General features: G+C 43.4%; 1 protein-coding gene across 3 annotated transcripts in view; it reads right to left on the bottom strand.

Annotated features, from left to right (window-relative positions):
• The window catches only part of fbxo41 (F-box protein 41), a 65,891-nt gene that overhangs the window by 27,180 nt on the left and 26,342 nt on the right, over nt 1-12,369 (bottom strand). For all 3 annotated transcript variants that reach the window (XM_077246422.1, XM_077246420.1, XM_077246421.1), the window contains exon 4: nt 11,662-11,735. In XM_077246422.1, the coding sequence (XP_077102537.1) occupies nt 11,662-11,735 (74 nt within the window). The remainder of the gene's footprint in view (nt 1-11,661; nt 11,736-12,369) is intronic.

Here is a 12,369-nt window from a genome sequence, read left to right as displayed (position 1 = left end):
AGAGCGTTCAGCCGGGGGGACCCAAGTGTACCCATGGACAGCTGCCCCATCGAGGGGAGGAAAGGTGGATGAGATCAGCGAGCGGTCCCGAGAAGACAAGGGGGTCTTCTAGGACTTCGAGATCTGATCATGCACGTCCGGGAAGAAAGGTATTGGGGTTTGCCGTGGACGAGGGTCGGCGGCCTTACCCAAAAACCAATCGTCCCAGGAAAGCATTGCCGTCATTTCCGGATCAGACTCAGGCACAGCCGTATGCCCCAGAAGGTGGCAGCTGTGACAAGTCGTCACTTCCAGGAAAATCAAACCCACCTTTTGAAGCTGCTACAAACATAATATCATCCTCTGTAGCTTCAAATGAAACACACGGGCCACCAGAGGGTAGACCCGTGGGAATCACCTGTTCACTAGCGGGCACCGTCATTGAAGAGGGGGGCTGGGGTCGCGGACACATAGTCGGCGCATTGTTCCAGACCATAACCCTCAGGTCACCCTGGCCACCAGCCGAAGATCGGGGGGTGGATGAGTGGACTCTCACTCATGTGAGTTCACAGAGTCTCGACCTAATGACGCGATGGTCATGTTCCCACGGAGAAAACATGAATCATCCACGAGCGCTGCTCTAGCATGATCAAGCCCAAACATACTAGACAACGCTCGTGCCCATAAGAGTCCGATACCAAGCTGCCACACCATTCTTTTTTTTTTTAAATGCACGGGCGAGCCATCTTTAAAAAGACGTGCCGCGTGCGAGCTCTTTTAGTGAGAGAAAACTCAAGTGTTGAAGCACCCGGGGAGACATGCACCGACTGGCAGACCACTGCAACAGATCAGCAGGAAGCACGCGCTCGCCGTAGATTGCGTCACACCAACACTCGAGGTACTCGTTCGTGAAGCTGACAATTCAGAGATGGCTTGTGGGGAGAAGAATAAACTTGGCTCCGAAGCGAAAACATACCTGCATGTTGCCGGCGTCCTCCTTTTATACCCACGAGGTGGGGCGGAGTTACGCCATGCAAATTCCGCAGACCCATGGCATTTCTTTGCCATTGGCTCGTTTTGTAATACTCGAAGTTGATAGGCTTTCTAAGCGAAACCCCGATCGTCTTCATCCGACGTAACTCGGAGTGACAAAGAAAGGGAACCACTGCTTTAGGATAACGGTTTTTTTTTTCAGAGTTTGTTAAAAGAACAGTGAGAGTTAACCAGGAAATATGATCAGATCTGTCTAGACAGACTTTCTATAATACACACAAACACACACCCACTAATTTACGAATAAGAGACTATGCGAACTCTATTATTTTTAAGCCTGAATGAGTAATGGGTTATTTCCTTAATTGCCCATACAATAGTGTCTCTCAGTTGTTTTCTATCAAAACACTCCTCAGAGGATTCTTTTCAACACCAAGCGTTGAGTACACAACACTAAATCCACACTTTTAGGGGTGTCATGCACGTCTTCCTCTTCTTTTTTCTAGTCTTTTTTTGATTAGCCCCCAGTATCAATCCTGGTACAGGACCAAAAGAAAAAAAGCATTTTAACTTCTCAGTAGCTCGTATAGCTCTTATAAGAGCTAATTAGCAGACCTTTATACTGTATAGAAAAGAGACGCTTTGACATTTTAAGTTTGATAGTTGAAAGCAAATTATCTGAAGAGGCTGTGACTCAATTGGCCAACTAAATTTAGTCAATGCCAAATTCCTGATTTCTTTTTACCTTTAAGACATATGCAACTTAATTTCAGTTTAATTGACTATGACACTTCTGAACACATCCACTGCACAATACCTCTCCTTAAAGGAGAACTCCGGGCAATTTTTAAGTTAATCTTGATCCCGTGCTGTAGCCGGAAAAGGTAAACAATGTCCAGGTGGGAGGAGCGTTGATCATATGCGACGAGTTAAGAGCAGAGTTGCTTACATCGTCTTCCTTTTCATGACCTCGAGATTCTGCAGTTGTGGCTAGTTGTACTTTAGTGCGTAGTACTTCTACGGGAGTTTGCACATCAAGTTGAAGTACAACTAGCCACAACAGCAGAATCTCGAGGTCATGAAAAGGAAGACGATGAAAATTTAAGCTCTTATATTTTCGCATTCTGTTGCCACAATTCAGAAAGGGACAAACACGAACCATTTCTTCTTCACTTGTAAGCAACTCTGATCTTAACTCGTCGCACATGATCAACGCTCCTCCCACCTGGACATTGTTTACCTTTTCCGGCTACAGCACGGGACTGCAGCGCGAGACTACAGCTTGCCGTCTAAAAGACTATTTAGGTGAGTTGAAACAATGGCTAAGTTGATAAACGCATCTTGTTCACATGTAGGGTCCCTGTTCATGTTGGACAGACATTTTAATTGCATTTTGTGTCTGTTAAGAGGCTCAAAAACGCTCTTCATGTCCATGCCCCCATAGCTGCCGTTTTAGCTGGGTGGGAGCTCTGGGCATTCGCGGTCGCAGCTTCGCGTAGCAAGCACCAATCCGGTTCGTTTTTTTTTCTATAGTCAGTACTCACAAAGGTCTAACGATCAAGATTTAAAAATCAACTTAAAAATTGCCCGGAGTTCTCCTTTAATCATTACAAGAGATATCACTAAACTCAGGGAACAGTTAGGGCATATGCATGGGATTGTGGGTAAGGATAAGGAATGTTCTCCTTCAAGGCTTAGCAGGGACAGACTTTCCACTGGGGATTCCAGCCAGACATTTAGTCACTCTCCAGATGTTACAATTCAAAAGCCAACCCTGAGACTTAAAGAGATATTGTGCTACTGCAGTCAATAGTGACTGTAGGCTCTGCTGTAGGCAACTGACTACAATGGCAGGCTTACTTTTCTATTTTACAGTTGGCTGAAGAGCAAACAACCCACTAGAAATCAAGCTGGGACAAATTAAAACTGCTTACACAGTAGGAATGTGTAATGCATGGCTGGCTATGGCAGAGGTATCAAAAGCTATTAATTTGTTCAAAAGCAAAGGCTAAAAAGAATTTATACATAAAGTTATATGTAAAAAAATTAAACTCATTAGAACTTTAAGGCACATGGTGCAGTCTCTGTATTGTATTATATTGTTTTCGTAATGTTTCAGCAGCCCTTACTTCAAATGCATATTTGTGCCCAAAATGGAGATGCTGAAAAAACAGAGTGATGCGATGGCTAAAGATGTCTGGCTCTGAAGTCAACTTTAAGCAGATTTACAAACTCTATTTGCAAAATGGATTGCTGGGGAATGTAGGGCAGGAATAGGCTTAAAAATCTAGTTGACCCAAAACTAAACAATGTTGTCATTACTTACTCACCCTCAACTTGTTCCAAACCTGTATTAGTTTCTTTGTTCTGATAAACACAAAGGAAGATATTTTGAATAATGTCGTTAACCAGACAGTTGACGGCACCCATTGAATTCCATAGTATGGGAAAAAAATACTATGGATGTCAATGGGTGCCATCAACTGTCTGGTTAACGACATTATTCAAATTAACTCCCTTTGTGTTCAGCAGAAAAAAGAAACTCATTCAGGTTTGGATGAGTAAATGATGACAAATATTTAATTTTGGGGCAAACTATCCCTTTATATTTAATTAAATAAACCAAACAATTTATATATGACTTTTAAAAACACATTTTGTAATGTCTATAGAGCTTTACTCATCTGCCTCAAAAATGTAATGTATTTGAATTATCTCTATGTCACATTTTCTTTAATTTTAAATCAAAAATAGTAAGAACCCTACTTATAATAACAGAATATTAATGAAGAGTATATACACAACTGTTCAAAAGTTTGGGTTTTTTAATTGTTTTGAAAGAAATTTCTAGTTTGTTTTCTATTCGAATATATATTAAAATGTAATTTATTCCATTGATGCATAGCTGAATTTTCAGCATCCGAATTAGAGATCAGTCTAATATGCTGATTTGGTTCTCAAGAAAAATGTCTTCTTATTATCAATATTGAAAATAGCTGGGCTGAATTTTTTTTTGTGGAAACCGTTACAGGATTCAGGATTATTTGATGAACAAAAAGAACATCATTTATTTGAAAAAAAATATTTATAATATAATAATTAATAATATAAAAGTCTTTACTGTCACTTTCAATTTAATGCATCCTTGCCAAATAAAAGTATTAATTTCTTACAGTTCCCACACTTTTTAGTTTATATGCCACTTGTTAATTTAATGTCTTTATAAGTGACTCAGATGGTGGTTATGCCATAATGAAGGAACAGCAGTGATCATTTCAATCCGCTCCCCTCTGATTCAGTAGGAAGACCTGTGGAGTCTGTGATGTCAATTTAGGGACAGCAGACTCTGGGCAAACCCACGCTCCTTCCTTCCCTCAGAGCACCAAGTGATTCAAATGCATGCATACAACAGATGGACGTTGCTGTCTCACTCACAGATCAGAAACTAGTTAAACGAGCAGCCGCACAAAGGTTAGTTATGGTATTTTACAGGGAATCATATAAATGGACGATAACCTAAAAATAAAAATGAGAGTAATATGTTTGTGATGCATAATAGTTATGCTTAGTGACTAGTTGAGACAATCTCACAAGATGAATATCAAATTAATATTATTATTAATATCAATAAATATTGTCATGTTTTTCATGTGTTCTATCCTGCGTGAACACCATGTCCTAATTACCATAAATAAAGTTCAAAATGCTTTTGCGGTACTTTGATGTCATACACTGATCGCTCTGCACAGCACCGTTTAAAGTTGAACACACCTTAAATCTGCAGTGGTCAGGTGATACAAGCCGTAGCTCTCAGAAAATGATTTAGTTTACACATTGTAACTACAAGTTCTAACAGCATGTGAAGGCTTGTTTATAGTTCAGAATGAACGCACCTTTAGTTTGGACTTTGAGCAATGTTCTCAGTTCAGTTTCCAGTGTTTTCTTTGTATATGCTCTTCTGTTGCCATGGTATTTAGTTTGCCCTCATGTGTCTCACCGGTGTCTTGTTAATTATCTTGTTTAGTCCCTAGTGTTTCTGTGTATATATAGTCCTCAGTTTCAGTTGTTCTTTGTCTGTTATTGTCTATTTTAATGTTTTTTCTGTCATTGTTTCTTGAGATGTTTATTTGCCTAAAAATGAACCCTCACAAAAAAAAAATACATTCATAAATTTCCATTAAACATGATTTAATTTATTTTAAAATATATTTTTTATTTATTTAGTTAGTTTCATGTCATTTTTTTAGTGATCTATCCCTTAAAGTTTTAGGTTTTACTATTGCGGGGACATTTGGTCTCCATTCTGTAGACAAAACCTGACCTGACACTTACATGCTTTCAATATAACACAAAAAAACAAGACTATCCAATGAAGCAGAGTTTAAACTGATGTTTTTTTTCACCACTATCCTTCTAGAGCCTTGGGTACTGGTTTTTTTTCGGCCATGTCCTTTAAGCCACTTTAGTTCTCCACACACAGCTCTGTCCAAATATCTTCTGCATGGCTGAGAGATTACAGACTGGTTTAACCCTGAGGCAAATGCAACAATCTAGTGATATCCCTAGACGCATCCCAAACCAGGCTGACTCCAACGTACCCATGGCTCACAGCAGATAAAAGACATAAACTTGCTGCTCTGCTGAATTTAAGATATATCTGAAAATGGCTGGTGCCAAATCTTAGATCTAATACTTCAAAATTCAAAGTAAAACTACACTTCCATCGAGCTTAGCATCTTATTTTGCCATGCAGAAGTAAGCTATTTTCTGTGAATGTGCGCAAAATATGTTTCATTAGTCGCTATAGGTAAATATATCTCAAATTTGAAGCCAAAAAAAGAGATATGAATACAAGATATGAATACAACACAATATATGGAAATACAAGAAAAGAATGCAAAGCAGCATAATGGACCATTTTTGTACAGCTAAAATAACTAGAAGTGGATGAGATCGGAAGCCTTGACAAGTTCAAGTTACAAACTGCCCTTACGTTAAAAATAAGGTAAATAAAACAGACATTTTGACAGACATTCTTTATGAGTAAGTCACTGAATCAGTCATTCAACCGATTTTTTGAAAAACACTAATTAATTCAGGTATAAAACACCACTACATTGACACTATTGTGAAGTATTCCATAGTTCCCTTTCAGTCGATAACGTCGGACATAGTCAACCTTGACTGAATGGGATTCATGATAGGGAGCCAATCGTCTTCAAGTACTATTGAACGAGCCAATGTAATTGCCGTGCGTGATTTACATCACACACTCCGCCCCCCGCGGCGCAGGTATAAATACGGAAGTGGATGCCCGCACTAGTTGCCTTTCGATTCAGAGCCGATAGTTTGATGTCTCTGAAGAGTGCTGTTGAACGAGCGAGTGTGTCGGTGTTCTTCTGGAAGACTCTCCCAGTGCTGGTGGTTTCTACAGCGCGAGTGCAGCGGTGATTGCGAGCTCTCAACTCTCTTTGAGCTCTCAACTGCTGTTTTAACAGCAACAAATTTCTAAGGGATTGTATGTGTTGACGGCTGGTTAGAGGGTGGAAAAGTGAGTGCTTCACTGTGTTGCCGCGGTCATTCCCCTGTGTGCTCCGGCACTGGTGATGGGTCCTATTTCCTGAAACAGCAACACGGGTGCGTTTGCGTCTTTTTCAAGATGTCATTCCACCTGTGCGTTTCTGGATGAGGTCGTTCCCTTTTCCTTTCTGACGGTCACAATTATTGCATCACGTGTTTGAGCTATATATTTATGTGTATATAAATATGTATATATATATATATATATTTATATGTTCACCACGCTGGGGCAGCTTTTGTGGACGGCTCATGTTCTCATTGCGGGAATATGACTGTCGCGGTGTTGAGATCGAGACTCGCCTTCGTCCGCGAAGTGCGAGTTCACATTACCATGCCCCACCCCCGGGTGCCGTGTGGGATGGGTGATTGGAGGATAGTGATGGATGTCTCGCCCGGTAACCATTCCCTGTGGGCTCCTCACTATTCCATCACACCACAGCCGATGGAATTCAAGTTGAGCATGCTAGTCCCTCTGTAATGGACCGATCAGCTGTTTCAATTGGGGTTCCCCAGAGGATAAGATGTTGATAGCAGCATCGGAGGGTGAGCTGGCCTCTGGAGATGACGACTCGGCTGTGTTATTTCCCTCTGGGAGTGTAACAATGCCCGAGCCAGATCCAGAAATGTCAGCTATGCTGAAACGGGTCGCCGAGGCTGCCGGGCTCGAGTGGAACTCCACCCACCCCCATTCAGTCGCGATTGGAGGATTGGTATCTCGGGGCAGGCCGTGCTGGTTCTCAGCTCACCGCCCCAGAGCTTTTCTTTCCCCGAAGTGCATGGAGAGCTTATCAGGTTGTGGACGGCACCTTTCTCTGCCAGAAACTGCCTGAATAGCTTTTCCCCCTCACTATCCTTGATGGAGGAGCGGTGTATGGTTGGGAGGCTGTCCCTCCAGTGGAGCGGTCTGTCACGACACAGGTGTACCTATGTCTGGCGGCCACTGCCTTTTGGAGGGACCCTCGTCCTACGGCTGGGCGATATATCGATATAAAAAATATATCGATATATTTTTAAATGTGATATGGAATTAGACCATAACTCATTTATCGATATAGTTCAAATTTGTGCTGTGATACTTTCTCCAAGCAAACTGCTGACTGCTTTTGTAGAAATATGTATATCGTGCATTCTATCAGTTGCCGTTCTGGCGCCTCCGTCTCAACAGCCTAGTGTACAACGCGACAAATACTCGCATCAAATGTTAACGCAGAGAAACGGGACACAGCAGTTCAGTGAGTTCACAAAAGTTATTTATTTGGATGTGCTTTAAAGCCTTGCCGGTTAAACATGTCATTCACTGCTGATACGCTGTTCTAACACCCGACGCGCACATGCACTAAAAGCCTTTCTAACAGCGCCTGGTTACTGGACTAAGTTATCTTTCGAGTCTTATTTCACTAATACTCTCAAATACACACAAGGTTTACATAAAGAAAGTTGGTTATGTCTAAACTGAAAGCAAACAGAGAACATTGAGAGAAATCTGCTTGTCAAATGCGTGTATATTAGACGTGTCGCGTACAGGTCTTAAAGAGACAGTAGCCCTAATAGTAAACATGCAGCCGCTTGTCCTTAAAGGGATAGTTCACCCAAAAATAAAAATTGTCATTATTTACTCACTGTAATGTTGTTCCAAACCTGTATTAATTTATTTCTTGTGCTGAACACAAAAATATATATTTTGAAGAATGTGGGTAACCAGACAGTTGCTGGTCCCCATTTACTTCCACAGGAAAAAATATACTATGGAAATCACTGGGGTACATCAACTGTTTAGTTACCCACATTATTCCAAAAAACTTCAACAGAAGAAAGAAACTTATTCAGGGTTAAAACTACTTGAGAAAGTCAATGATGACAATTAAATTTTTGGGGAAAACTATCTATTTAATGTTAATAAAACAACAAAACACAGAGGAAATCACTCACTGCTCTTGACGGAGAACTTTATAAATATGAATTAACTCTATAACTCTTTTTCGACCAAAAACGATGTTACGGTCTTTTGCCTTTGCACGGCAGCACAGCACTAGCTTCATGATCGAGTCCCAAGGTGACCGTGGCAGAGCGGCACACTCTGTGTGACCACAGATCACCCTGGCCTGGCACCAAACCCTCAGTCCGTGATCAGACCTTTCGTTTCTCCGGGCCAATCCGCTCCTAGAACAAGGTCCACTAACATCGTCTAAGGGGCCATGTACAAAGGACATGCTTTAACGGAGCCCTGGGCGACCTCCGACTGCATTGGCATTCGTGCCTCGAGTTGTTGCAGTTCACCTCGCTTTGAGCCACCGCTGCTCAGTGAGCTGGTACTGGTGTGAACATTGCGACCGTTGCGCTAAGCTTCCCTCGCATGTCACAACTCGCCCGTCACCTCCTCCTTGGAGTCAGAAGCTTCTGAGGTCGCTTCATTCCACTAGTTCTTCCGGCCAGCTCAATCGTGTCGCCAACGAGCCTCACGACAGCTATGGCAGGGAGAGTGGAGACTCCATCCCCTGGCGGTCCAGCTGGGCAAGGACCACTTGGGGGCCGCACAGTTACATTAGTTTGCCTCTCCGGAGTCCTCCCTCTGCCAGTTGTTTTTTATGTCTGAGCGGACAACCCTTAGACAGACACTGGCTCAGCTGGCCCCGGTCTGCATGAAATGCGTTCCCCAGTGAGCCTTCTAAAAAAACGGTTATACGATTCAATGTCGTTTGGTGCCTGCTCAAGTTCAGTGATGTTCATCACACGCATGTTGAGCAGAAATGCTCCTGAAAGCTCAGTGAAATTCATCACACTCAGGTGTTGAGCAGAGATGCTCCTGAAGCTCAGTGAATTTCTTCACACTCAGGTGTTGAGCAGAGTTGCTCCTGAAGCTCAGTGATCTTCACATGTAGTGTTGAGCAGTGCTCCTGTCTTGTGCACACATGCCGCTTGCACCTATTGTGCTAGGTCAGGAGTGGAGCAGGTTTTGACAATTGCCCCTTATTGGCCCAACCAGACCTAGCCCCCCTTGATAGTCCTCCTGACTTCCCCTGAATAAATTTCAGGGACGGGGCATGATGGCACCCGCGTTCAGACCTCTGGAGAGATTCCAGGGCGGTCCTAACTGGACGCGGTGGCTACCACAGAAACATGTGGTAGTTACCATCACTTCTGCGGGCACCACCTAAAATAGGAAGTTGGGCTTACGCCAAAGAAAGTGGAACCTATTCGTTGAGCGAGTCTTCTCTCAGTGAGAAGATCCTGAGAGCGTTTGGTCATTCAGTGCTCTCTTTCCTGCAAGATAGGTTGGACTTGGCTGTTTCCTCCACCCTCAAAATGATTTGCCTCTTTTTTCTTGACGCATATCATGATGCAGAAGCATGGGAAGCACGTCTGATCGTCAGGTTCCTGAGGAAGCAAGGGAATTGCCTTGCGCCCCTCTTTATCCTCTTTTGCCTATCTCTGGTGCTACTGCACTCAGAGACCGCCCCTGAGCCACTGCAGGCAGTGAGTTATTCTGATTTTAATTCTGTTTTTAAACAGTTCTCCTGCTCGCCTGGTCTCTACTAGAGGGTAGGGACTTGCTCCATTCGGTCAACGAGTTGTGCCTGGAATTCGGGCCGGCTAACTCGCACGATCTGAGACCCCAGCCTGGATATGTGCCCAAGGTTCCTACCTCTCCCTTTGGGACCAGGTGGTGAGCCTGCAAGTGCTGCCCCGGAGGAGGCAGACCTAGCCCTTGTTTTCTCTGTCCCTAGGCTTCATTGCGGGTTACATGCACAGAACGCAAGCCTTAGAACCTCAGACCAGCTCTTATGTGTTAAGGAAATCAGCAGAGAGAGAAGGCTGTTTCCAAGCGAAATTGGCCCACTGAATGGTGGCTGCCTTCATCTTGGTGAAAATTCTGAGATGCTCATGTCCACTTAGGTGTTGAGCTCCTCTTAAATAAGTGTGTGCTCCGCCTAGGCATTGACACAGAGTGGTTCGCTCAAAGAGATTCTAGAGTTGGGGGCTGGACGACACCTATACTTGAACCGCTGCTTCCCGTGGGCTCCCTTCTCATGAAGCCAGTCCACCGTGAGCCCGGTTCAAAGTTTCGGCTTGCTGCGCCATTTCCCTCCTACGGACTGGATATGTGCGCCATTCTGCTCCAGTTAAATTCCCTTTACCGAACCCTGTTGAGTTCCTCCGCACCCCTTCGACATCGGATGTGGCAGAATGCCCGGTGTTAGGCCTACCACTCGTAAGCTTGTGGAAAGTGTTAGGCTGGGTCCATATATTGCGATCCCTACGGTGATCCCATGTGTGTATTTTCCACGGTACGGCTCCCTGCGGCGAGCCCGTGTCTTCCCTCGGCAAAGTCTACTCTGCCGTCACTGTCCGGTGTTGTCTCCCCCCTGTCATAGGCTGGAGCCACCCCAGTGACATTCCATATGTTGTACTGCCGGTCATCCGCCCAGTTCATATGTGTATTCTCCACGTTACCTCCCTTCGGGCAGGATGTGGCTTCTGCAGCATCCCTTCCTTCCTTGTACAGGGAACGCTTTCCCAGTGGTCCTGTAGGAATAGCAGTGACTTCCCTGGCCTAAGCACTGTCCTTCCCCACCTTAAATTACGGGGTCATCAGGAGGCTTTTGTCTAGGCACTGGAAGGTGGCAGCTTTAGTGGTGTTTTCAATGGTTGATCCCCATTCAGTCGGCGTCGACTACATCCGACGTTATCGACTGAAAGGGAATGTCCTGGTTGCGTATGCAACCACCGTTCCCCCAAGGAGGGAACGGAGGACGTAGTCACCTTGCCACTACCTCTGGACCACCGCTGACTCCGAGTTACGTTCGGCTCCTCAGCGAAAAGCAACTAGTGCGTGCATCCACTTCCATATTTATACCCGCGCCAAGGGGGGCGGAGTGTGTGATGTAAATCACGCACGCCAATTACATTGGCTCATTCAATAGTACTCGAAGATGATTGTTAATTATATAAGTTATTTTTAATTTTAAAGTTAGTGATAATATTAAATTATAAACACATTAATAAACAAGTATAAAAATGCATAATAACTGTACGAAAATTTGGCTGATGAGAAAACATTCATATATTTGTGAAGTCATGCAGGCAGAATTCTGATGTCCCGAGACTTACGCAGTGCTGGGGGAGGAACGTCGATCGGACACTTGGTACATTCCCCTGGATGGCCCAGAGATACTGGAATTTCTCTATGAGAGAAAAAGTGAGAAATCAATTGAGAGTGTGTGTATGAGAGAGAAAGATGCTCCAAAATTTCACTGAACACATCTGAGATACTGCAGCTCAAGCAGGTATCTATCAGCAGGTAAATATAAATAGAATCAAAGCAGATAGAGAGGTATAGGGTAGAAAACTAAGAGATACAGTACATGGGAAAAACATGTCATATTTACGTCAGAACTTTATTGACGAGGTTACCACTAACATGCTTTAGCGTCACTATTCATGCTTTATGAGGACTATCTTTAGTCTGGGTCAACACTGATAATATGTTTCAAAACTCTCCGAGTACAAAATAACAGCAGGTTGCTTTGCATCACTGATTACTCACTTTGCTAATTACTAATTTGTCATTTAGCTACTTTTATGCAAATTGGCTTGCCATACACTACTTACATGGGCAATCCCCCTGGTGCAACCTGCTGTTGTGTGCCTTGCTGAAAGACTCGACCAGGCCAAATAATTGGTGAAATTACACTAAAATGTTTCCTGACAATCATGCTCACCTGATCGATTGTGTCAGTTTAACAAATCCACTGAAAGCCTTGTCAAAAGGTAATGCACATTTCTTGCTTTCTGATTATTAGAGAAAATATAGTCTAA

The sequence above is a fragment of the Siphateles boraxobius genome, unplaced genomic scaffold (assembly GCF_051911475.1).
Source record: "Siphateles boraxobius isolate OS27281-9 unplaced genomic scaffold, OSU_SipBor_1 29, whole genome shotgun sequence".
NCBI lineage: Eukaryota > Metazoa > Chordata > Actinopteri > Cypriniformes > Leuciscidae > Siphateles > Siphateles boraxobius.
Note: the sequence above shows the minus strand (reverse complement) of the source record. Positions and strands in the feature narration are given on the sequence as shown.